This window comes from Corylus avellana, chromosome 8 (genome assembly GCF_965113065.1).
Source record: "Corylus avellana chromosome 8, dhCorAvel1.hap1.2, whole genome shotgun sequence".
NCBI lineage: Eukaryota > Viridiplantae > Streptophyta > Magnoliopsida > Fagales > Betulaceae > Corylus > Corylus avellana.
The window spans coordinates 8,417,068-8,444,324 of NC_142497.1; the positions used below are offsets into that span (position 1 = coordinate 8,417,068).

Genomic DNA, 27,257 nt, shown 5'->3' on the forward strand with positions numbered 1-27,257 from the left:
CAAGTGAACATTAAAATCAGAAATATTCTCGCAGAATGAACACGAGTGGTCTGCATGTCTCAAGTTGTGTCTGGAACATCACTAAAATCTAAAACTTGTATTTCCTAAATTGAGATATTTTTAGAAAAGGTCACTTTACCTGATTAGCTGTATAAGCTCTTTTAGGAGTACTGTCAGAGTGCTCCAATCCAAGATACTGCTCCCAAGCACCATAAACATCTCTTCTCTATGGGCAAGTGAACAAGAAAACAATGAAACAAATGTGAAACAATCTCAAGAAATATATGAAACAGAGATTTCTCTAGACAAACCTGAAAACGATTAGAAACAATGTCCGAGTCCTGAAGGTACTCTGGACGACCTAGAGAAAGGAATGCAAACTTCCACTGGCCAATTACAAACAGAATGAAAATAGTAAGCATTCATCAAATGATAACAAAAGGCAATTTAATGCAACAAATTGAGTACAAAACAGAAGATCGTAGTCAAATACAATCTTAACATGCAACTGAAAACTAATCTATCTGCCTAACCAAGTTATTGAGTGTATATCCAAGTGGAAAATGGGATAAATGTCAGAAGTAAGATGTACCTTGGCAAACTCCTCATCTGGAACCTGTAACTTCTTCTGTAATCGTACTTTAATTTCAGCCAAAGTCTCACCCTCATGTATGACCAAGAAAAAAGGTTCCCCAAAATTCTGAATTTGCTGTTTAAAACAGAAGGAACCCATGGGATCAAAAACTCTATCATGCCTAACCAACAATCTTTGTCATGAAATCCGAGAAATTACTGAAACATGGACTTATAATCCCAAACAAATGAAATGCACCACTCTTTACCATTTGGTTCTGAGCTGTGTCTTTCGTGAAATGGTATACATGTATTAGGCGATCATGAGGACCGAGATTTTTCTCTTCTTCTGGGATCTAAGACATTTGAAAACAACAAAAACCCTTCATTATGTACACTTATCAAAATGATCAGACAACAAATCAAAATGTAGTAACATTTATATCTTGAAACCAAAATTTATGTCTTTCTTTTGTTTTTTTGAGAACGTCAGTTGTCATGTGATTTAAACAGTGTTGTTGTAAGTGTGCCTAGACGATTGAATGGCAAAGTGCTCCAGGAGTTAAATGCTTTTGATACCTAAAGTGAAACTCGTCCACTGAAGAATGCCTTTTTTTGTGCTTTTCAAAAAAGTCCAAAGCGCACTTTTTAAACTTTTTGCTGAAGATATATGAATCAACTGAGATTTGCAGTTGGATCATAAAGCAATAATAGACCATTTATGTGTCATACAAGCACTATTCTTGTGTGCTAGACTGCAAGAGAAAAAAAAAAAAAAAACACTAAATTCAACAAGATAAGGTCTAGAAGAAACAAAAGATGAAGGAACCACAGCCAATCACCAAATAACTCTCTCTCCTCTCTCTCTATTCTTCTACATGTCTTTATTCTTCTATTCCACTGACTCTTTTTCCTCTCTTTCTGTTCCTTATTTCTCTCTCTCTCTCTCTCTCTCTCTCAATTAGGGATTTAAGGTTTCTAAGTAAAAGGATTTGGTTTGAAGGTGAACAAAAGGGAAAAAAACTCACGTTTCTGGGCTATGAACAGTAACACAAGAGTATTTTCATTTGGGGTCCTTTGGAAACTATTTGATGAATGGTGATTTGAGATTTTAAAATTTTGATTTTAGGGAAAGATGAAAATTTAGGAAGATAGATCTAGGCCTCAATATCATACCTCAGGAAAATGGGGAAATACATTTATCACCTCCAAAACTACCACCCCTTTGGTATTTAGACCACCAAACTTTAAAATGTGACACTTAACCCTTTTAAACTACCATCTCTTTACAAGTTACACCCTTCGTTAGCATTTGGCGCCAAAAAGAATGGAAAATGCTGCATTAATTTTTTTTTTTTTACTTGAACTTCCCAAAATGCCCCTAATTTTTTATTTTTTTATTATTTTTTTTATAAGTAGCCAAAATATTATTAAAAGCGTAAGTCGCCGCCGGGTAGACAAAAAGTATACAAGAAAAAACATCTAACTAACTAAAAGGAGAAAAAAAAACAAAAATCATGATCATTGAGCACTAAATGAGAAATAAATGCAATTGTCCAAAAAAAAAGAGTACGAAATAAAAAGGACTCAAGTTCCTCCAACGTTCTCTTGCATTCCTCAAAATTTCTATAAATATTTTCCCTCCAAAGGCACCACAAGAGGCAAAGAGGAACAATCAATGGCCTCTGGTGGTATTTTGCTCATGTGGGATAGGAGGGTTGTGGAGAAGATCAAATAGTATGTGGGGGAATTTTTTGTTGCCTGCTCATTGAGAAACGTTAAAGATTCTCTTGGCCTTTTGTGGGGGTTTATGACTTAGATGTTGACAGAAGATTGTTATGGGAGGAAGTGGTCGGCTAGCTTAGTGGAATCTTCCGTGGTGCATTGGAGAGATTTTAACATCATCCGGTTCCCTAGTGAAAGGTCGCCATGATGAATTTTTCTAAATTTATCTTTGAGCAGGGTCTCATGAACCTCCCCTTGTAGGTGGGAGTTTTAAATGGTCTAACAATCAGGAAACCCCTTCTTGGTCTAGAATCAATACGTTTCAGGTCTCTCCGGAATGGGGAGCCAGTTCCCCGGACTATCTTATAAAAGGTTGTATAGGTTATGTTCAAACCACGTCCCCATTCTTATTAATTGTGGTGGTATTTAGAGGCGCAAAAGATCCTTTAAGTTTGACAATATGTGGCTTAAGGCCGATGGTTTTGTGGACAGGGTGAGGCAGTGGTGGTCGTCTTATCGGTTTCAAGGTTCTCTAGATTCTGACTCGTAAACTTAAGGCCTTGAAAGTTGATTTAAGAAGCTAGAATGAGCAAGTGTTTGGTAATGTGGAATCGTAGAAGGAAAAAAAATCTCTTTACAAGGAGTTGCACGTTCTTCATGGCTTAGAGGAAGAGAGAGCCTTAGGTGATGAAGTGAAACAGAGGAAGACCTTTGTCATTGGGGAAGTGGAGAAAACTACTTTATTTGAGAAGATATGTTAGAGGCAAAATTCTAGGGTTCTTTGGTTTAAAGAGGGTGACAAATGCACGAAGTTTTTCCATTGGGTGACCAATTCGAATAGGAGAAGCAACTCAATTGAGTCATTGATAGTCATTGGCTTGGTATCTTCTGATCAACTGGCAATCAAAGATCACATTGTGCAATTCTATGACAATCTTTTCTCTGAGCAATTTAGTTAGCACCCTAAGCTGGACGACCTCGATTTTGATTCCACTAATGTAGAGCAGGCTTGCTGGTTAGAGAGGCCGTTCGAGGAGAGTGAGGTCTTTGATGCGGTGAAAGGAGTTGTTTGAGAATTACACGTGGCTTTGCCACAAAGGGGAGGACTAGGTTCCCTGGTGCAGTCTACCTTTCTTCCACCTTGCCCACAAGCCCAAAAATAGGGAGCTGAGCACCCAGAAAAGGCAACCAATGCTGACCTTGGAAGCAGATGAGGATGAACCTCTTTATCTCCAGTTAGACCGAGTCAAAGGCTTCTTACCTTTGGCCAGAAACCTTCGAAGAGATAAGACTCCCCTTCCTTTGGTTGTCAGAGGAGTCGGCTGGCTCCTCATTGTTGGCCGGTACCTGAGGTAATCCCAGTTGCATGGATAAGCAAGGAGAAGATGACTAGTGGCTGGTGTGTTCTCCAGAAGCGAAATCTTCAAAGATTCCTTCCTTTGGCTGTTAGAGGAGACAGCTGGCTCTCAAGGAGGAGCCGATCGAGTAGCCATGAAAACTAAAGATTGGCCTAGCGATGAATCCAAGCCCATGGAAGTGGAAGCCCCAAGAGACCTTTTCCCTTTTCACCTGGGCCGTGAAAGAAAAGAAACTCAAGACCCATTTAACTATGCCCCACCAGCCTTGGACCCGTTTGCCTGAGGCCCATTAGGCCCATGAACCATGAACTAAGCCCCCTTAGTCTAAAACTCGTTAGCCTAGGCCTTAAGGACCTGAAGCGCCTTGGACCCATGGGTGCGATGGGCTAAGTCAGGCAAAACAGGGACCTGAGCCCTCTCCAAACACTCCAGACACTTGGGCTCTATCTTATCTTCAGTAAATCTCGTTGTTGGGCCAAGAGAAGCCTAACCCGAGTCCAGCCTGGCACATAAAAGGTCTACTGCCATTTTCAGGGAGACCATTAGCCCCCCAAAGGCACAGAAATCCACATTAACACTGAAAGGGTTGCCCTGCAACACTGGGCATGCAGACTGTAGACCCATCTACCTCCCTGCCATTAGCCCCCTGATAAGTCAATCACTAGATTGCGCTTGCCCTAGACCTACCACACCTCGACATAAGTCTGTTTTCTGGCTACCAGTTCCCATTTCTTCAATGAAGCAGGTTGCTGCCCTTTTTCTGATCCGATTCCCCACTGCCAACACCGGCAAAGGTAAGGAGTTCCATGGCATTGTGCAACTGGTAGGCGAAACCACCCTCCCCCTTGCCTTCTCTCCCTTCCAGGATGACAAGGTAACCTTTCCAACTACCACCCTCGTACTCTGCAAGAGCCAAGAAACGCATGTTCTTGTTTGACCCCGTTGCGCAAGAAATGCTCTAGAACCGAACCGAAACGTCTTCGTGAAAACCTTCTGCCCCTCTGCTTGAAGCATATCCTTTACCGTTTCCAACCATAAACGACTTCCTTTGCTCAAGAAGACTGACTTGAGAATGCCTTTGCGTCTCTCAAAAATCCGAAGAATGGAGACCCCCTCATCCACCACAAACTCAAACAATTTAGCCTCCACTAAGAGCCAACCATAGATGCCCATAGAGGAGAAAAGAGGACGAGAACTGACCTAAGGCCATTCCTGGAGAATAAAAAAAAGTGATCACTATGTGCTACACGCACCGACTATCAGAGAGAGAGAGAGAGAGAATTCCTACAGGCTCCCTATCCTCATATATCAGCAACTTTGTTAAGAATCTTTTAAAGGTTATAAATCCCAAACATAAGCTTCCAGTAATCCTATATGCTTTAATAGAACAAAGCATTTGTCTAATCACTAATGCCCCTAAAAATTAATAAAAAAATTATAACAGGAATGAGAAGGAAAAAAAAAAGTGTAAAGGGGTGGCCGAACCACACCTTAGCCATGAGGGGGGAGGGGGGGATTTGGTCACCGCCACAAGGCTCGAGGGGTGGTTCTGCAACCCTATTACAAGTTTGGGGGTGGTTGAACCACCTTCACAAGCTTGGGGATGGCCAAACCAGCCACCCCCATGTTCTATTTTATGGATGGCCGAACCATGCTAGAGCCTCTTCGGTCATTCTTTGTTCTATTTTTTGGGTTGCCGAAGGCTATGGGATGGTTCGACCACCCATTCAGTTTTTTTTTCCCAGTTGTTTATTATTTTTTCAGTTTTTTATTTTTATTTTTTAATTTTTTTTAATAATAATTTTGAAGGACAGTTTGGGAAAAGTACAACACCAAAAAAAAAAAAAAAAAAAGATTCATGCATGATGCATGTGAGGGATTTTCCGTCCATTTTAAAACTAGATGTCAACAGAGTGTGATTTGTAACAAAGTGGTGATTTTAAAGTTAGGCGGTTGGTGCCAGAGTGGTGATGATTTGGAAGTGAAAAGTGTAATTAACCCCTGGAAAATTCTCTCTATCATTTTTCCTAGAATACATAAAAGCCAGGCTACTTCCTGTCTACCTCACAAAGCTTAGGACTCCTCCGTAATGCAGAATAACTTAGAACTTCTAAACCAAAAGGAAACTACTTAAACAAAATAAAATATAACCCCAAACATTTCAAAAAAAAAAAAAAAAAAAAAAGGGATTCTGATACAGCATTCTCCAACAAATCTAGAGATCACCTTATTTTAGTAAAATCTGATTAGAACTGGATAAAATACCAAATAATTCTAACCCTAGGGCATGCCATATTGATAATCTTGTGCAACTGCACATACAATAACCATTAGAGATAATAGCCTAAATATCAAGATATTTTGATTTTGTTAACTTTTTGTTTGATTATTTTAGGGTGGGGGTGGGTTCGAAAGTTCGTTTTTGGCATGATATTTGGTGTGGGGATTCCGCTTTGAAGCATGCTTTCCCGTCCTTGTTCAACATTGCCAGACATAAAGAAGCTTGGGTGAAGGATAACTTCATGTGGAGGAGTGGGGTGGTCGAGTGGAATGTCATTTTTGTGAGGCCCGTTCAGGACTGGGAGATGGATGTGATTTCTGCTTTCTTGGACCGGTTGTACTCTTGCAAGATATCCACAGGCTCTGAGGATCGTATTCGATGGTCATCGTCTAAGAAAGGCAAGTTCGAGGTTAAGTCACTTTTCAAGGCCTTGTCTAATTTAGATCGTGAGGTGTTTCCTTGGAAGAGCATTTGGCGTACTAAGGCGCCTATGCGAGTGGCTTTTTTTGGGTGGACCGCGGCCTTAGGCAAGATTTTGACTCATGACACCCTACGGAAGAGAAACTTTGTGATAGTGGAATGATATTGTATGTGCAAGAAGAATGGAGAGTCAGTCGATCATCTTCTTCTCCATTGCGAGACAGCGAGCATTCTTTGGCATACTATTTTTGATCGTTTTGGGTTGCATTGGGTCATGCCTTGCAAGGTGAGGGGCTTGTTCGATTGCTGGTGGTCGGGAGGTCGGTCCCGAAGTGCGGTAGTGTGGAAGATGATCCCTCTGTGTCTTATGTGGTGTATTTGGAATGAAAGGAATGCTAGATGCTTTGAGAACTCCACTAGGACCATAGAGGAATTGACCCATTTCTTCTTCTTTACTTTGTATTCCTGGACAGCCGCTTGGCTTGCTCCTATAGGGATCAGTTTCTCTGATTTCCTCTTTCATTTTTCTCCCTCTTAGGCACTCTCTTTTATACTTCCCGTGTATGTGGGTTGCGCCCCTCTGCGCTTTTTATATCATTATTACTTATCAAAAAAAAAAAAAAACTTTTTGTTTGATTATATATTATGAACTTTCACTTTTTGGTTATCAAACATTTTATTTTAAAAATGGCACTTGCTTTGCACCTAAGCTCAAGGAGGCTTTTACGCTTAATGTGCATGGCACTTTTAATGACACTGCATTCAAGCCTTAAGACCAAGTGTATTTGATAAAGACTACACAAATGTGACCCAAGAGGGAGGGAAGAGAAAGAGAATAACCTCTTCCGCCCGTAATGTCCAGTATTGATCATTTATGTTCTCAATCTTTTCATTAGGGGGAAAAACCTGCATATCAATAATTGCAATATCAAAGGGCTATTTATCAATGAGAAACAAAGTAAATGTGGCTTCATGTTCAAGGTATCTGATAGTTCAGTATAGTGACAACAGCTACAGAATAGATGTATGAATGGAAGCCTCAAATTTCACAAATCCTTTTTTCCTCCCAGCCCACTTAATGGACAAAAGCTGACAAGACCTGCCAGAACAATTATACGGCCAGAACGGTTGGGTGAAAATGCACTTGTTCGAAAAAAATGCCATCTAAATATTCATGTTATACAAAAGAAAATAAAATCATAAATTTCTTCTCATTACAAGAAAATTCAAAGTTCAGATGGATAATAGTAAAAGGAGTAATAGCAAACAAATATGATGTTCACACCTTGTAAATCTTGTGATAGAAAACTTCAAGCAACCTAAGTTCTGCATTAGGATGCGACAACTCAACCTGTTTCACCATGCATCAAAATAAGTAAAAACAACAATATAGGAGAAGAATAATTTACATCATCCACAAAGTCACCAAGGAGAGAAAAAGGCATCAGTCAATTATATCCACATGCACGAGTAAGTAAAAATGACAATCAATAGCATGAAACACCCAAACCTTTGTTTTAAGATCATTAATTACATCTCCTACAGTGCTCTGTTTTGGGAGTCTTATAGTATGAACCACGACCTGAATACATATGGACCCAACTATTTTAGCATGAAGAAAATTATAGAGCTTCAGTTGTAAGAATTTGATCAATATACTCACTTCATCCTTAGTAGCATGATGAAATGCTACTTTCAGAGTTTTCAAACCTTGTAATTCTGGTAGAGGGATGTCTAATACTTCGTAGTACAATATATCCGAAGTCTGCCACAAAATGTAATAAGAAAGAGGGTTAGCATTTTCACGTTGTAGCAGTATGCACTACTTAGTCCATGTAACTCTTACCTGGTTGTAGTGGACTAGCATATCAGTCAAACGCTCCACCCCCCGATACTTAATAGGCTGGGGTTTGGGTTGTTGAGAGTAACAGTTGTGAGGTGTAAGCCTGATTTTGGATGGATCATCCAAACCAAGTTGCAGAGCTACTCTTTCCACAACGTCATCATAGGTATATTGTTTTGACCTAGAAATTTACACGGAAGAAAGTAGAAGATTAAGAATGCAATGAATAACCGGCTTTATCTTGTAAACACACTAGTTAGTGCACATAAATGCTTCGGTAGTATAAATAAAAGATTTCTACTTAAAAGCAATTAACTCACATCTCTAGACGAAAATCATCTTCCTTGGGTTTATCCAGAGCTCGAAAGTGAACAACCTAAAATACATCAAGAGTGCTATAATTGAGAGTTATATTAACCATCATCATTAATTGCAAAAAAAAAAAAAAAAAATCCTTGTAAATTATCATACTGTTAGCAAGCATCAATTTCAGCAGTGCCTCAATAATAGACCTTCAGAAACAAAATTACCAATAGAACACAGTTTGAAGTGCTGAGCAAGCAATCAAACATATCACTATCAGAGTACCAGATTTGACAGAAGAGTAAGATGCAGTAATTGGAAAAGCAATTTGAGCATCTGAGGCTTACACAAGTAGGTGAGGTTCAAAGAAAATGTGCCAAGTCAATGTCAGTTACAGCATAAAATGTGAAAGGATTGGCTTCACACATCAGGTATGTCCAGCGCATGCCTTCATCCAGTACTTCCTGATAATTGAAACCAATATCCACTCTTCTTTTTTTTCTCTTTTCTTTTTTCAATTTCACTACTAAAATTATGGAAAAGAATAATTTTATGACAGAAAAGGATATATTAATACAGACAGGTACGCAACTGCTTTACACTAAAAAAAAAAATAAAAAAAAAAAATCTCAGAAAAAAAAAAAGTATTTATAAAGAGTTGGAGGAAGGCGTACTTGGCGATTGTACACATAATCCAAAAATGAAGGAACGTCTGGATAGCGAAACTGGTCACCACTTTCAGCTGGAGAAGATTTTTGAAAGCAAATAATGTCTCCATCTTCAAGCTGTGTACAAATGCCACAAGCAAGTCAAAATATTAACAAATGACCTTATTAAACTGACCATACATCAACAATGTATGACATATACCTGGTTGGCTCGAAATGTGGATTGCCTCTCAATGGATTCGCACATGACACTGGGCTCAAACTTGATTTCCTGGACACCGAAGCATGAATCTGATTAATATCCCTATAAATATAAAAAACAAGATAAATCGATGGCCATGTGGCCACCCTCATCGTCATTGCTTCCCTAATGTTGTGAATGCTTTCTAATGCGTAATCTGCACCTTTAACTCTCTAGGAAGTGCCAACCTGCAGTAGTGGAAGAAAAGGGGTGGCTGCGTGGCCACCCCTCACCTCCGTTGAAGGTGGCTGTGCAAGAACCCAGCACAGCACCTGTTTTTTTAAGTAATAAGTTTAGCCCCTACACCTGAAAAATTCAGCACCTGTTTTTTCAAAACATTCATCAAATAAGGTGTCATAAGTTTTCTAAAAATTTTTTTGAGTTTTAAAAGTGTTTTGATTTGTATTTTAAGGGTTTTGAGAACAGTGATTTTTTTGTTTTGAAAACAGAACAGTGTTTTCTAAACTGTTACCAAACTAATTGTTGAAGACAACATACATCAATCCTAATGAAATGTGAGTTCACTCCATGTAATCGGTGCATAGAAACACAAGCAGCAGAGCTGAGACCATACAAGCATCAATATCTGAAATTTTTTTTTGATAAGTAAAGATGTATTATCAAAGCGCAGAGGGGCGCAACCCTAGTACACAGGGAGTATACAAGAGAGCGACTAAGAGGGAGAAAAAGAAGAAGAAAACATAAAAAGGAAATCAAGGAAACATAGAAAAGAAAACATAGAAAGCATCAATATCTGAAATTCGACATGGTCCAGAGCACCTATACATCACGTGCAAGAACCCAAATGGGATTACGGTCACGTGCGGATGAAAGACTATATATAATGTCTGAGATATTATATTCAATGTCTCTAAAAACCATGGTTCTAGAACATTATTTGTCAATGTCTCCAGATGACCAACAGGACTCTTTAGAATTTTTTTTTTTTGAATAAAAAAAGAAAGGCAAAAAGATTGAAAGGCATTAGATTCTCTATTAGAGCATCAACAGTTGGAACTTCAAGACTCCGTGCTTGCAAATTAAATGCTTAACGGATCTCAACTGCAATGTTTCCAATTTCTAGGTCACTAAGTAGTCTGACCTGATCGGCATGTCCACCCCATACCATGCTAAACCTCTGGATTTATTGTTCTCACATACAAGACTATAGTGCTGATTGTGAACCATACACGACGCTAACCTAATAGAAAAAATAAAAGAAAAGAAAGGACAGAAAACACACCTCATAAAGTTCGATATCTTCATCAGGAGCATAGCCAGCCATTTCATTTAATTTTGTCAAGATTTCTACTGCCTTACCAGCACCCTTTACAAAAAGCCTTCCAACATAACTGAAATCATGGTATGTATGCAATAAGTCAACTTCATGCAAGTATGCTCGATCAAATGCAGCAGTAAAGAAACTACTATGTACCGTAGCTCTTCTTTCTCAGGATCATAAAGCTTGAAGAAAAGCAAAATATCGTCCTTTGTTTTGTCAGGTGGAGCAACAGCACATAAATCCTGAACAATGATTCAGAAAATCAGACAACACTCTTAAAGATCGTTATATTACAGCAATTGTGAAGTCTAAACTCCGAGACAAGATTACCAGTCCATGCTCTACTTCCAAGAACAACTTTAGTTCCGCATTATGAACCTTATTTGATACCTCCCTCAACTGTCCAACCTATGATACAATGAAAGAGATATGAGATTGAGCAACAGACATATTTCTATCAACAGGCACTGGCATAAGTAAAAGCTAAGGATGTTCAGAAAAATGCCACGCTGCACAACCAAAAAAGGATATACCAAACAGAGAAGTAATACTAGATATTGTGGAACCACAGAACAGTTAAGAGCATTGCAAGAGCAAAATATGTTATATTGAACGGGCAAGACAATCAACTCATTTCCCCCAAAAAAACATTGGCATGGACATCATAATCCAAAACAATAACGAAGAAAAGTCTTTTAAAAGCATAAAGATTATTGTATGAGCAGTCACAACTACTTTCACATAGGCAAAATGCAACTTTTTTTTTTTTTGATAAGTAAAGCAAATTCATTAAAAGCACAGCTGGCGCAACCCAAGTACATATGACGTATACAAAAGAAAAACACCCAGCAAGATCAAGAACAGGGAAAGAGAGCACAAAAATATACAAAGCTAGAAATATTGAGAAGGGCATTAACAGAGTATAGTTCCACTCAAAGAAGGATTTAAGAAAACAGAGTTGTAGCTCCAAACTCGTCTTCTTACAATCCTCAAAACTTTGAGAATTCCTTTCCTTCCAAATACACCACATTAAACAAGGGGCAACATTCCAATCAATATTAACATCATTCTGACAAAATCTTCCTTTCCAACACGGCGAAAGCTCCACCAACATGTCTAGGCATAATCCACTCAGCTCCAAACATCTAAACCCAAATTCGACAACTCCCTCGCAATATCATAGTGAAAAAGGAGGTGATCAAGAGTTTCCCCACTCTTTTTACACATAAAACCAATGCATCACTATGATGTGACGCTTGGGGAGGTTATCCGTAGAAAGTTTCCTAAAGATGTTGTCCAAATGAAGAAAGCCACCCTCAATGGTGCCCCAATCTGATATAATTCATGGCCCAATGTACCTAATCATTGTGAGCAAACATGTGGTCAGCCACTATAGCATCCTTATCCCTTGCAATGCAAAATAAATCCATAAAGGTTTCCTTCAAAGAATGATCCCCATACCAGACGGCTGACATCATGCCAAAAACCTGGTCCAAGTGCCAAACAAACAAAGCTAGAGAAGGCCGTAGCCACTCCTAATATGTTTCCAAAGACTCGCCCCATATGGCCTGGTTACAACATTAGAGCACCAACCACCCAACAAAGTACCATATTTTTTATCCATTACATGTCACCAAAAAGCCTCCCTCTCCACAACACCCAAAAGAACCTGATTGAAAGTGAGCATACTCCTAATTCGCAACCTCCAAGATTAAAGGGAGCATAAACCTTCTCTAAGTCCAATTTACATGGTCATAAGCCTTCTCTAAGTCCAATTTACATAACACTCCGGATTTGAGCCGGCTATCTATATATTCATTGGTAATGAGAACAAAATCTAAAATCTGACAACCTCTAATAAAACCATTATAGGTCTTCGAAATAATATTTGCCAATACAGTTTTCAATCTATTAGCCAATACCTTCACAATAATTTTGTAAACACCACTTACCAGGCTCATAGGACGAAAGTCTTTAACCTCAATAGTCCCCATTTTCTTGGAATATGAGAAATGAAAGTCGTTCAATCTTTTTTCGAACTTGCCGTGCTTATGAAACTCAAGAAAGACTTTCATAACATATGCTTTGATAAGATCCCAACTAGTCTAGAAGGTCATAGAAAACCCTCTTGGACCCAAAGCCTTGCCCCCATTCAAGTCTTCCACCACCACAAAAACCTCATGTTCCTCAAAAGCTCGCTCCACCCAAACTACCTCCCCGCCACTAATAGAGTGGAAAGGAAGACTGTCCAAATCTGACCACCAATCTTCCATCACGGTATAGAGCTGAGTGGAAAAATTGGACTATATGATCCTTAACTTCTTCCGAATTAGAGAAGATGTCACCATTGATAACCAAAATCTCTACTATGTTACACTTTCTATTAGAGTTAGCCACCCGATGGAAGAATTTGGTATTTTTATCCCCCTCTTTTAACCATAACCCGCTCGACTTTTTCATCCTACTCACCTCCTCCAAAAGAATAGTCATCTCCAACTCAATTGTAGCCACATCCTTCCTCAACTTCTCAGTAGAAAGTAGTCTTTGTTCTTCAATCTCATCCAGAAAAGTGATTAGAGAGAACTCTTGATAATCTGCTCTAAACAACATTTGGGAAGTGCTCCTCCCACTTGGGAGAGATGAGAAAATTATCTATTCTTGACCATAATAGAGAATCCCGATTATTAAACCATGTGAAATTCCCACCATGAAGAGGGAAATCAGTAAGACCCTACTTAAAGATAAAGTACGAGAACTCTTCCATAATGAGAGAGAAGCTGGCCACTCCCGATCTTTCGGGAGGGAAATGGGTCACATTAAAATAGCTCCCAATGCACCAAGCCAAATCCCATTTCCACAACAACTGACGGTCAACATTTGAAGTAGGACTGTAGTCACTAGCGAAAAGCTCATTGAAACTGATCGCGAGCACTTTTGAAATTACGTGCCATCGAGTAGTTACCCACAATCTTCGATTTTTTCCACAACTTTCCAATCCAAGATCAAATAAAATACCACCTGTTGCCCCTAGGATCCAAGTCACACCAATCTAGGTGTTGCCTGCCCCATAACTTCTACACTATACTTTATACATATATATATAAATCAATTTCATTAGAAGCGCACAGAGGCATAACCCTAATACACGTAAAGTATACAATAGTCTCCTATTAGGGAGAAAAAGAACATAAATCCAAAAATTCATCAAAGACTAAAAAAATGCAGACTTTTATATTCCGCTATCCATGCGTAAAGGGACTAGAACATAATATTCTTTAACTCTCCCACCGACGACTCGCGATTTTCAAAGCATCTTGCATTCCAATTTCTCTAAATACACGACATTAAACACAAAGGTGACATTTTCCAAACTTCTAAATTGTAATGACTTCCCAACTTACCTCTATAATTTGCTAACATCTTTTTTGATAAGTAATAATGCATTAAAGAGCGCAGAGGGGCGCAACCCAAGTACACAGGGAGTATACAAGAGAGCGACTAAGTAGGGGAGAAAGAAGAAGAGAACATAAAAAGAAAATCAGGAAAATTGATCTCTAAAGGAGCAAGCCAGCCTGTAGTCCATGTGAATAAGGTGTACAAAAAGAAATGTATAAGGGCCTCAAGGTTCCTCGACAAATCCTCTAAACATCTCGCATTCCTTTCCTTCCAAATACACCATAGAAGACAAAGGAGAGCCATCTTCCATACCACAGCACTACTGGTTCTACCTCCCGCCCACCAACTAGCAAACATCTCCTAGGCATAACCCAACTCATGTTAAAGCGAGAGAAGATAACATCCCACAACTTGCGCGCGACCCCACAATGAAGGAAGAGATGATCCACGGACTCCCCATCCGCCTCACAAATTATATATATATATATATATATATATATATATAATTTGCTAACATCTCTATTAGCCTTCTAGGCATGACCAATTCTACACCAAAAATGTGGAAAATAGAAGCCCATAAAACTCTTGACACTTCACAGTGAAGAAGAAGGTAATCTATTGACGTCCCACTCCTCTTGCACATATAACACCAATACACCACTATGACGTTCCTCTTCCTCCAGTTAAACAAAGTCAAAATCCTCCATAGTGCCTCTGTCCACACAAAGAACTCCTCTTGAAGGAGCCTTAATTCTCCAAATACTCTTCCAGAGAAATGGAGAGCTAGCAGGACACAACACATGATACAAAGACCTCACTTCAAACTTCCACCTTTTGGAGGGGGTTCAACATATTCAATCCTCCCCACCTTGTCTCAATCCGATAGAGTACAAAGGGTCAAAGAATGTAATGACTAAGTCCACCTCCCAATCATGCATTTGTCTGATAAAATCTATACTCCACTGAAGATTTCCATTAACAAATTGCATATGTTCCGCACTACACTCTTGGATATTTGCTCCAATTTAGTCTCTTGTAATGTTACTATGTCAGCCTTCGATATCTTAATGAGATTTCTTTTTTTTTTGATAAGTAATGATGTTACAAAAAGCGCAAAGGGGCGCAACCCATATACACGGGAAGTATACACAGAGAGCGCCTAAGAGGGAGAGAAATGAAAAAGAAAATCCGAAAAACTAATCACTAAAGGAGCTAGCCAAGCGGCCGTCCAAGAGTAAAGAGTAAAGAAGAAAAAATGAGTCAATTTCTCTATGCAAATACACCACATAAGACACAGAGGGATCATCTTCCACACAACCGCACTTCGAGAACGCCCTCCCGACCACCAGCTATCAAACAAGGCCCTCACGCCACAAGGCATGACCCAATGCAACTCAAACCGCTTGAAAATCATGTGCCAAAGAGCTCTTGCGAGCTCACAGTGGAGAAGAAGATGATCGACTGACTCTCCAATCTTCTTGCACATACAACACCACTCCACTACCACTATGTTCCTCTTGCGTAGCGTATCATGAGTTAGAATCTTGCCTAGGGCCGCAATCCACCCAAAAAAAGCCACTCGCTGCAGTGCCTTAGTTCGCCAGATGCTCTTCCAAGGGAACTCCTCTTGATTAGATATGGTCAAGGCCTTGTAGAACGATTTTACCTCGAACTTGCCCTTCTTAGACGAGGACCAGCAAATACGGTCAACACTGCCTAGGGAAACCTTGCAAGAATACAACCGATCAAAGAAAGGAGAAACCAAATCCAACTCCCAATCTTGAACCAATTGAACAAAAATGACATCCCACTCAACAACCCCGTTCCTCCCGATAAAATTCTCCTTCGCCCAAGCTTCTTTGTGTCTGGCGATACTAAATAAGGACGGGAAGGCTTGCTTCAAAGAATTGTCCCCACACCAAATATCATGCCATAATCGAACTTTTCAGCCCTCCCCCACCTCAAACCGAATACCTTTGGCAAAAAAATTCCACCCTTTACGAATATGCTTCCATAGACCCACACCATGAGAACCCGAAACCTCCTTCGTGCTCCACCCACCTTCTTGGTCTTCATACTTAGCTTTGATCAACTTGCACCAAAGAGCCCCGTTCTCACTTGCGTATCTCCAAAGCCATTTCCCCAAAAGAGCTTGATTAAACTGGTGCAACTTCCGAATGCCAAGACCTCCGTAGCGTAGAGGGCGGCAGACTTGATCCCAACTCACAAGATGCAACTTGGGCTCATCTCCCATTCCACCCCCCAAGAAATCTCTTTGAACTTTCTCAATCTTTTTAGCTACACTAACAGGGATCGGAAACAGAGACAAAAAGTAAGTCGGAAGATTAGCCAAAGTGCTCTTAATGAGAGTTAAACGACCTCCTTTAGAAAGATACATTCTCTTCCACCCTGCCATCTGACGCTCCATCTTTTCGATCACTTCATTCCACATAACCGTATCCTTATACATCGCCCCCAAGAGGGAGACCCAAATACTTCATAGGCAACTCGGCAACACTACACCCAAGGATATTAGCTAAGACCCCAATATTCTCCACCTCACCAATGGCCACAATCTTTGACTTTCCCAGATTCACTCTCAAACCCGAAACAGCTTCAAAACATAAGAGAATGAGACGAACATACCGGATTTGCTCGATAGAATCTTCACAAAAAATCAAAGTATCATCTGCAAATAACGAATGGGAGACCATTAATTCTGACAAGGCCCTATTTCCCACTGAGAAACCAGTCAGAAGGCCTTGGTCAACCGTCGCATTCACCATCTTACTCAAGGCCTCCATAACAAGCACAAACAATAACGGTGAGAGAGGATCCCCTTGCCGGATTCCCCTTGAACTGTTAAAAAATCCTTCTGGAGAACCATTCACAAGAATGGAGAATCTTACTGTCTTAATACACCACTCTATCCAAGCCCTCCACCTCTCGCCAAAACCACATCTGTGCAGCAAATACAGAACAAAATCCCAGTTTACATGGTCATAGGCCTTCTCCAAATCCAATTTACAAAGCACACCTGGCACTCCTGATTTCATGCGACTATCCACACATTCATTTGCAATGAGAACGGAATCTAGGATTTGCCGGCCCCCAATAAAAGCATTTTGAGAATAGGAGATGACCTTACCCAAAACCGTTTTCATCCTATTGGCAAGGACCTTAGCCACAATTTTATACACCCCTCCCACCAGACTAATGGGCCGAAAGTCCATCTCCACCGCATCCGCCTTTTTCGGAATCAAGGAAATAAAAGTTGCATTTAAGCTCTTCACTAATTGACGTCTACGATGGAACTCTGCGAAAACCGCCATAACATCTTGTTTTAAAATACCCCAGCAAGCTTGAAAAAAAGCCATGGAAAAACCATCTGGACCCGGAGCCTTATCACCCTCCATGCCTTTTACCACCTCCCAAACCTCCTTTTCCTCAAAATCTCTTTCTAACCACCTATTATCCTCTTCCTCAATGGACAAAAAGGGCTGGTTATCCATTCTAGGGCGCCAAGTGCTATGTTCTGAATAAAGGCTTTGGTAATACTGCACTATGTGATCTTTTACCACAGCAGGATCTCCGGATAAGACGCCATTGATACGGAGCACTTCTACACGGTTATACCTGCGATGGGAATTAGCCATTTTGTGAAAGAAGCGAGTATTCCGATCCCCCTCCTTGAGCCACAAAGCTCTTGATTTTTGGCGCCAATGAATTTCTTCACACAACAAGGTATTCTCCAAATCTTTCGCCTTGTCCGCCTTCCGGATCTTCTCCTCCTGATTTAAGCCTCTTGACTCTGCCAACTCATCCAACTCCTGGATAGCTCCCAACAACTCCTTTTTCCTCCCAATATCCCCAAAAACCTCCTCATTCCACTTTTTCAAGTCCTCTTTAAGGGATTTCAGTTTATTAGCAAGCACAAAGCTAGGTAAGCCCTCAAACGAATACGACCCCCACCAAGAAGCAACCTTATCAACAAAACCCTCTGCTTTGAGCCACATATTTTCAAATTTAAAACCCTTCTTACCTCCACAAGGAGTCTCACCTTCCAGTAATAAAGGGAAGTGATCGGAAAGCAGACGTTGAAGTCTTCTTTGTGAAACTGCTGGGTAGTGATCTTCCCAATCCGGGGATAGCAAGAACCAGTCAATCCTCGACCAACTCTCATTTTCTTGATTATTGGACCAAGTAAATTGACCCCCCATCATCGGAATATCCACCAAATTATTCTCTGAAATGAAGTCCGAGAAAGCCATCATACTTGAAGAATAATAAGAAACACTGGAGCGCTCACTAGGAAAACGAACAATGTTAAAATCCCCGCCAAAGCACCAAGGGACCTCCCACACCCTCATCAAACCGGTCAGCTCTTCCCATAGTGCCCTTCTCTCCGCTTCCTCATTTGGCCCATACACTCCCCCAAATGCCCAAACCCAACTATCCTCCACATTTTGGAAAGAGCAAGCCAAAGAGTAAAGCCCCTCACGGACCTCCTTACACTCCACAACCCTCCTATCCCACAACATTAACATCCCCCCCGACAAACCAATAGAGCCTTTAAACTTCCACCCCACATGTTGACCTCCCCAAAGACTATGTATCACCTCTCGGGAGATAGTCTCCATCTTAGTCTCAATCAAGCACACTATATCTACCTTCCATTCTTTCAAAAGACCCCTAATACGCAGCATTTTTTTTAGGGCATTCAACCCTCTCACATTCCAAACTACGATGTTAAGCTTCATGATCCACCAAAGCGACCCTCTCACCTTCCTCAGTCTCTTCAAGTCCTTTGAGTGCAGGGACATAGGCAGAAACACCTCCCAAATCAGAATCGTACTGCCTTCTTGAAGCTTCAATAGCTTTGAACAAGCCCTCCAGGTCTTCCTTTTTCCCCTCATCAGAAACACCAATTTTTGGACAAAATTTGAGGCAGTTTTCAACTACCCAGCTGGATGAAATTGTGTCTGACCCTAAATCCTCCAACTCTACTGTTTCAGAAATTTTAACCCCATCCATACCTGAATCAGACTCAAAAGAATCCAATTCCGATGTTCGATTCAATCTTACCTGTCCAGGTTGAATTAGAGGACCCAGACTCATTTCCTCCCCCCGATAAACCTGCTGAGCCCAGCCCCCCACTGCCAACTCAACCTTCCGGCGAGAGGGGCTCCCCTTCAGAAACTGTCGTGTGGCCAAAAGTGCACCTTTCCCAGCCTCGCCGGTCCCCCAAGTCCTCTCCGGCGTCCTCTGATGGTCCTCCGGCGACAAAATCGTCTCCGGCACCCTCTGAGAATTTTCCGGCGTCGGTCCAAGGATCCCCTTCAGCTGCCCAGACGCCGCCACCGAGGCTTCTAGCGAACCCATCAAAATCTCGCTCCTTCTCTGCCGGCCATCCTTCCTCCTCCTATAAGTCAACAGAGATTTCCCTTTATCAGTGATCTGAAACTCCTCCACCGGGCTTCCGGGAAAATGGGTTGAGTTCTCTCCGGCCAAGAGATCGTTATCGCCCCCCACAGAAATGCCGATAGACACACTTGGAGTCCTAGCCGGCGCTGACCCAATCCCCCTTCCCCCTGATATCTCTCTATCGGCCGACAACAAGCACGCCAGAGAAGGCTTGAGAAGTTGCGACCCAGTCGTGACTTTCTCAGAGTCCGCTGTAGAAACCAACCCAGCTTGAGAGGATTGAGCAGGGCTAGAACCAAAACCCACCGCTGAAGCCACAAAACCTTTGGGCTTAAAAATAACCTTTTTCTTCACCTTTAGTCTGCTGTTGGCCTTTACAATTTTCCCTCCCGGCCCAAATTTCTCCTTTTCTTTCAAAACAGCCTTCCACTGATCCACATCTTCCTTATCTCCCGGCCCAAGCCCACTAGACTTCATCTGAATAATCACCCTATCGATCTTACACATACCCACGTCACACTCCCTCTTCAGACGTCTCAAACACTCCTTCACGTTGAGGAGCTCAATGCCTACCTCAGAGTAGGTCTGCCCAGCGTGGTACCCCATCCCCTCCTGTCCCTTCACGCGATCAAGTACTGACATCGGCTCAGATTTCTTCGCCGACTTTGCTGACCTCGCCGGAACTCTAGGCAATATCTCCACGCAACCGTCAGTTTTCGTAACAATCACACCACCCGCTACCGGACCTCAAGCAGACTTCGCCGGCCAGGAAGATGTCGTCGGGACCATAACAGATTCCATCGGCAACCCCCCCGAACCTCCCTTAGCCATCGCCAGAACTTGGGTCTGCTTCGGGCCTAAGGTCTTCTTATCAAACGTATTTCCTCGCCGACCCTATTCTTGACAGATATTGCATGCTTCCTGGGTTGCCTTCGATGACAGTCTCACCGTCTCCGCGTAACTTCTCTGCTTCGTCACCTCCTTATCTCCCTTTTCTCCCCTAATCTCTCTAAACTCACTGGACAATCGGTATTCACGAAGAGATGAGTTAGCTGCTTGTATTTCCTTGGTGAAACGAACCCACCCAAATCCTTGACATCCTTCAGGGATGATGATCGAGCCACACCGTCTTCTTCCATCAAATTCCTCCACTGTCAAGAAGCAGCCATGCCTATTAGAACACTTCTGAGCAATAATTCTAGGGTATCCAGCTGTGGATTGATCCCAGAAAACTTCAGAATTGTCCACTGCCACCAGATCATTCACTATTCGCACCATCCAGGCTAGCTCATCCTTTTTAAGGAAGATGGACCTTGTGAATCTATTGCTCCTCTCAAAAATTCTCACCCCTGATGCCCCTACCTTAATGCACACCTCAAACTCCTTGGACTCCACCTTCCACCTCCTCGGCCCTATCATTGTACAAGCAGAAAATAGCACCAAACCACTGACACGCGCCCTCACGCGCCGGCACCGGCACAAACAGAACCTAAGACCTTCTCCTCTCTTAAACCAAAGCAGTATATCATCTTAATGAGATTTCTAATCCGCATACATTTATTTACTTCATGCAGCCCTCTCACATTTCAAGAAATAATTTTCAGCTGCATAAGGAAACAAAAGACAACCACCGCCATATTTGGATGGCAAACCTTTAGAGACAATTGATGGAACAATCAAGTCTTTTCAATTCTTTTTTGCCTTTAGGAATCAACTGAGAAGATCTAGAAGAAGAACCCTCGCTCAAAACATCCATGTTGCGACTAGCTTCCATAGTAGCAAAAGGAGCAATAATCTCCTTTTCAAGTTTATCACAAGGCATACCCAAAAAAATACAAAAACCTTTGATCTTCTATTTTACCTCCTCCGAAGTTTCTTGTCTAGAAAAACCAACCGGCTCAGAAACTGCAGGGGCAAACATTAATTGGCTCACGGAAAATTGACTCGCCCCAAGGAGAGTTATACTGGATGTATATAATTCTCACAATCTAACCCACAACACTCCACTACCCTAAAATTCAAGGTACTACCGACATCACTCCCAGCCACAACATAAGATACAATTCCTTTCCCCTTATCAGCACTAACACTACCTCCCCCCAACTTCTCAAAGAAGAAAGGCATTGGATAGGGAAGAAAATCCAGCAAGGAAATCTGCTTCCCCCCCTTTTACTAGAATTGCCCATCTAGAGACTTAGAATCGGCCTCATCACGAAAAGGGCACAAAGTAGAAGCATAAGGCTTTTCTGGTGCTGAATCCACCATTTTAGCAACCAGTCCACCAATTCTCAAGAGCACATTGTCGAAATCAGTATGTTCACTAGAGTCAATCAGCCGGCATAATTGAGATGTGCCTCTAGAATTGGGTTTGTCACCACGAACATCCATATCGAGGATTTCAGAGCTGCGAACAACCGTCAAAACCTCATCACCAATGATTTCCTAAGGTGGGAGTGAGAGAGCGATTGTGACTAGGCATCTGATGCTGCCTCCATCAACAAAGGGCCACCAACAAGAGCAGTGACAATGTTTGCACCCCCCAAAGAAGCCCTAACGCCTCTTCTGAGCAGCTGCCCACACAAACACAAAGATCATCAAGACAAGATGAGAATATCAGCAATCCAACAGATTGGGCGAAGCTCACACCCACAGCCACAGGGCCCGTGCCCGCATCCAGGCCCTTCCAAGAAGAAGACCCATCCCACACCTTAATCATCAACTTGAGAGTGGGCCCAATCCTGGGCCAAACTGCTCGTTTACTCGTAGGGCGCTCGAGCCATTACTCTTATTATTACCAAAGTTAGGTTGGCCCAACGATTTTGGGCCTTGTGCTTCATCAAGTGGCTTTTGAGAGTGCTGGACCCTCATTGCTTGCATGGCCAGTTTCGCAGTAATATAACTCTCCGGCTCAATTGACTCCAAGCCCACATCCAACTGCTCAACTACCCGGTCCACTTCCGCTCTTAAAATTTCCAGTTCTTTACTCAAATTTCAAAGGATCCCAATGATGTCCTTTGCACCCCTCAAACCACTCCCAACTATCTGCACCAATACTAGCGTAAAACATGGGATTTGAGGCACCCCTAGGCACTCCATGCCTGATAACCATTTGAACCTACGACATTGCAACAATGTGCATGGCATTGTCCTCCATGCATGACATGGATTCTTTCACACTTCTCTGGCCAGCCAAGGCCTCGACATATGACCTCTTGACTAAAGTCAGCGCATACACCACTAGCGCCAAAGACATCATTGAACATACAAACGACCAGATGAGTACCAACCTTGGGGTATCCCAGAATGAATGGTGTTTTTAACTTTCTGACCATCACTAAAAGAAGTCTAGAATATTTCTAGAATCTTCCATAGCTCAAGAACAAATCTGGACCATACGGTCCATACCCCACCACCTCCACAAAGACCTCTGACCACCACCTCCATATTCCACGACAGCCACATAACGTCCAAATTTATTTGCACGCCATTGAGCAATAAATGCATTGGAGCCCACCCTAGAGGGATTCAGAAACTCTGCATGAAGCAAATCTTCCATGATAGCCAACAACCAATTCACACTCACTCTACCCAGGGACAAAGTGCACGAGGCACTTGCTCCATGCATACACTCGTAAGACTGATACTTCCAAACGAACTCAAATGCCTTAGCTTCCACATAGAGCCAACTCTAATAACCCATTACAAGAAACCAGGAAAAATAATAATAATCGTTGCCAAAGAACTCAACAGACAACTAAGGGGAGAGAGAGAAAGAGCTAAGGACTTGGAGGGGATCCAAAAAGCAACCAACATAAGTGCAGTAAAGTAGTATTCCTCAGCCAACTGAAACAAACAACCATGCCTATTACCCAAGATGAGGAGGTGAGGATATTAGTCACCAATTCAAATCAACATGTTTGCACATAAAACAACATGAAGACAAAGGTATAGTATAAGCTAAAAGATACAGCGTTTTCGTTGCTAAAAGCATCAGAACAAATCGATGTCACATCAAAGCCTTTCTAGCAAAAAATCTTCAAAAAAAAATGTTAACACAGACCACACAAATAAAAATAAGCAAGCAAAACAAATTTACCGTTTGAGTTTCCTCCATAGGTGTCAATGGCCGGTTTGGGCGATAAGTGTGGTTTTGCCGCTTTGCCCACAGCCAAAAACGCTGGAACTGCACCGGTATACCAAAGTCTCTAGCGACCTCCTCCTGCATGCACCATATTTATAAGTCAAAAATATAACTACAAAAAAAAAAAGTTAACAAACCTGAAAAACACAAGCATTGTTATGATATATGCAACAAATACGCCATCATTCAAAACCGAAAATAAATGTAAACTGACACTGGAATTGGGAAATCGTGTCATGTATACTCTAGCACTTCGAACAAGGAGCACAATCATCAGACAATTACAACCACAAACTTTTTTGCTGGCTGAATACTCCAAACTATCCTGTATATTCAAGTGCATTTTTATAACCACTCTCTACATGTAGCTGATAACTCTCCTCTGAAAACCTTACGTTCATCAATATTACAAAAAGAAATGTCTTTATGAATGTTAGTTAGAATCACTGACACACCATAGCACCTCTTGAAACTTTAAAGGAAACAAAATAATGTTGAGTACGTGGGCTATCAAGTGCAGTGTGCAGCGTCCATGCTTGGACCCCCACTATAAGCAAAAATGCTACAAATTACACCCATATCCAGAGGTTACCACCCAGGATCCTACTTTATCTGAGAAAAATGGGTAAGAAAATGTTTTTTTTCAGCCTCATTTGGTAACAGTTTTGAAAACATTTTTGTATTCAAACCAAAAAACATACTTTTCTCAAAACCTAGAAAGCCATTTACACCTTAAAAGAATATCTTGAGAAAACCGGTGCTAAAATTTTCAGCTGCAACAAATGTTTAGAAAAAAAAAAAAAAAAAAAAGATTAAAGAGAGGTAGAGAGCAGTGGCCACACAACTACCTCACCTTTGTCGGAAAAGGGTGGCCATGCGGCCAACCTGACTAGATCGGGATAGCCATGAAGCCACCCCTCTCCTCTGCTAAGAGTGACCACATGGACTCTTTCATTTTGATATATGTATATAAGTCAGCTTTACACTTGTATTTCTCAAAAATAAGCATGTTTAGCATTTGTTTCTTTGAAAACATAAGCAAACAATTTTATAAAGTGGAGCGAATAGAAGAAAAAAAATAAATAATAAAAAAATAAAATAAAATAAAAATAAAAACAAATCTCAAATGTGTACCCCCACCAAAAAGCACTTCTCACCATTATATCACATCAAAAACTTTTATGATATATAATTCAAATTCATTAAAAGCGCATAGGAGAGCCCTACTACAGAGGAGGTATACGAGAGAATCCCTAATATATGGAAAAGAACAAAACTCCAAAAAATTAAAGAAATTAGAAATGGGTAAACTATTGCATACTCCTACCCATGTGCAAGGGGATTGGAACAATAACTTTTTCAACTCTAACATCACAGTCTCACTATCTTCAAAGCTCTTTACATTTTGCTCTCTCCAAATACAGCACATTAAACATAAATGAGTAAACCTTCACATTTCCAAAGCAATACGGTGTCCCTTTTGTCCTCACTAACTCACCAACTCTCTCACCCTCCGAGGCATTACCCATGCAACACGAAACAAAATGAAAAACAAACTCCATAATTCTCTAACAATCTCAAAATGAAGGAGATCAATAAATTCCTCACTTTTCGTACACATACAACACTAATTCATTACTATAACATTCCTCTTTTCTCTAAAACCATAGTCCACACAAAGAATGCCACTTTTGAGAGAGACTTAACTTTCGAAATACTCTACCAAGGAACAGGGGAACTTACCAAAGTAGATAACACATGATAGTAAGTCTTCACTTCGAACAATTTCTTTTTAGAAGGAATCCAACAAATTTTATCCTTACCTTACTCTTTGAGAATACAACTCAAAGAAAGCAAAGACCACTTCCACTTCCCAATCATGCACAGGTCTTGTAAAGAAAATATTTCAATGAATATTTTTATTACGGAACTCCATATGATCCACCACCCAAGCATCCTTACAACGTGCAATACTAAATAATTCTGGATAGGAAAGCTTCAAAGGCTACTCCCCACACCATAAATCATGCCAAAACCATATTGTAGATCCATATCCCACCTCATATCTAATCAATTTAGAAAAACCTTCCCACCCCCTCCCCTTATACATTTCCACACTCCACACCATAGAGCCCCGCAACCTCCCCTCAAGCTATAATACTTAGTGGCCACAACCAATTTACACATAGCCTCCCCCTGCGTAGCATACAACCACAACCAATGACCTAGAAAGGCTCGGTTAAACTGAATCAATTTTTTTACCCCTATACCCCCTGAAGTTATCGGAGTACACATTTTCAACCACTTCACTAAATGAAACTTAAACTCATCGCCAATACCCCCCACCCCAAATAAAATTCCTTATGAAGTTTTTCCAATCTATTAGCCACTCCTACCGGAATAGGTAAAAGAGACAAATAATATGTCGATAAATTAGACATAGCGTTTTTTATCAAAGTCAACATGCCTCCCTTAGAAAGATAAAGCCTCTTCCACCCTACCAACCTATGTTCCATTTTCTCAATAATGTCATTCCATGATAGAAGCTTAGTAAGAAACCCCCAAAGAAAGACCCAAATATTTCATTGGCAATGAAGCCACTCTACACCCAAGAATGCTCTCCATACCCTCCACATCACCCACATCGCCTGTAGGAACTATCTCTGACTAGGACAAATTTATCTTCAACCCCAAGAAGGCTTCGAAACATAAGAGAAAGAACTGCAAGTTACAAAGTTGTTCACAAAAGAGAAAGCACTGCAAGTTACAAAGTTGTTCACAATTGTTTTTTGACCGGTAATATTAATTTATTAAAAGCGCAAGGGGAACAGCCCATGTACACAGGAAGTATACAAAAAAAGCCCACACATACAAACTTTTAATTTGAAAATGACGCACATAAATCTAGGAATTCTGCAAGCATTGAAACTTGCGAAGAATGCCACAAAACTCTCCATGAGAAAAGTGTTTGAAGCACCATTTTCTTCAACTCTGTAATTCTAAGTTCACGGCCCTCAAGACTCCGTGCATTCCTTTCTCTCCATAAGCACCACATTACACATAAAGGAGCCATTCTCCAGATTTGCAAAACTATACGATTACCCCTTTGTCCTCTCCAACTTCCCAGGCATTCTTTCAACCTACTCGGCATCACCCACTTAACACCAAACAGCTGACAAACCATATTCCAAACCTCTATAGCAACTTCACAATGCAATAGTAAATGAACAATAGATTCATCACTCTTCTTGTACATACAACACCATTCCGTCACTATAATGTTCTTCTTACGTAAGTTGTACATCGTCAGTATTTTCTCCAACACCGCCGTCCACACGAAAAAAGCCACTCACAAAAAAAGTTGTTCACAATTAGCCTCACAAAAAATCAATGTATCGTCTACAAACAATAAATGCAATACTATCATCTCCAAATGATTCCTTGATCCCACTGAAAATCCTGATAAGAGTCCATTATCCACAGCAATTGACAATATCCTACTTACTACCTCCATAACAGCCACAAACAAAAAAGGAGACAATGGATCCCCTTGTCTTAATCCACATGAGCTATCAACAAAACCAAACGGAGATCCATTAATG

The 27,257-nt window shown here is 41.0% G+C and overlaps 1 protein-coding gene across 2 annotated transcripts in view; it reads right to left on the reverse strand.

The window, feature by feature from the left end:
- Positions 1–27,257, reverse strand: part of LOC132162866 (ubiquitin C-terminal hydrolase 12) — a 69,257-nt gene that overhangs the window by 743 nt on the left and 41,257 nt on the right. Inside the window, exons 16-31 of one of the 2 annotated variants that reach the window (XM_088519297.1) lie at positions 23,611–23,733; positions 11,025–11,102; positions 10,848–10,936; positions 10,656–10,764; positions 9,374–9,442; positions 9,178–9,288; positions 8,521–8,576; positions 8,204–8,381; positions 8,021–8,122; positions 7,868–7,939; positions 7,643–7,708; positions 7,198–7,263; positions 843–929; positions 593–709; positions 312–386; positions 140–226 (exon numbers count right to left, since the gene is read on the reverse strand). In XM_088519297.1, coding sequence (XP_088375423.1) covers positions 140–226; positions 312–386; positions 593–709; positions 843–929; positions 7,198–7,263; positions 7,643–7,708; positions 7,868–7,939; positions 8,021–8,122; positions 8,204–8,381; positions 8,521–8,576; positions 9,178–9,288; positions 9,374–9,442; positions 10,656–10,764; positions 10,848–10,936; positions 11,025–11,102; positions 23,611–23,733 — 1,485 coding nt within the window. The remainder of the gene's footprint in view (positions 1–139; positions 227–311; positions 387–592; positions 710–842; positions 930–7,197; positions 7,264–7,642; positions 7,709–7,867; positions 7,940–8,020; positions 8,123–8,203; positions 8,382–8,520; positions 8,577–9,177; positions 9,289–9,373; positions 9,443–10,655; positions 10,765–10,847; positions 10,937–11,024; positions 11,103–23,610; positions 23,734–27,257) is intronic. The other variant, XM_088519298.1, reaches the window with a different exon arrangement.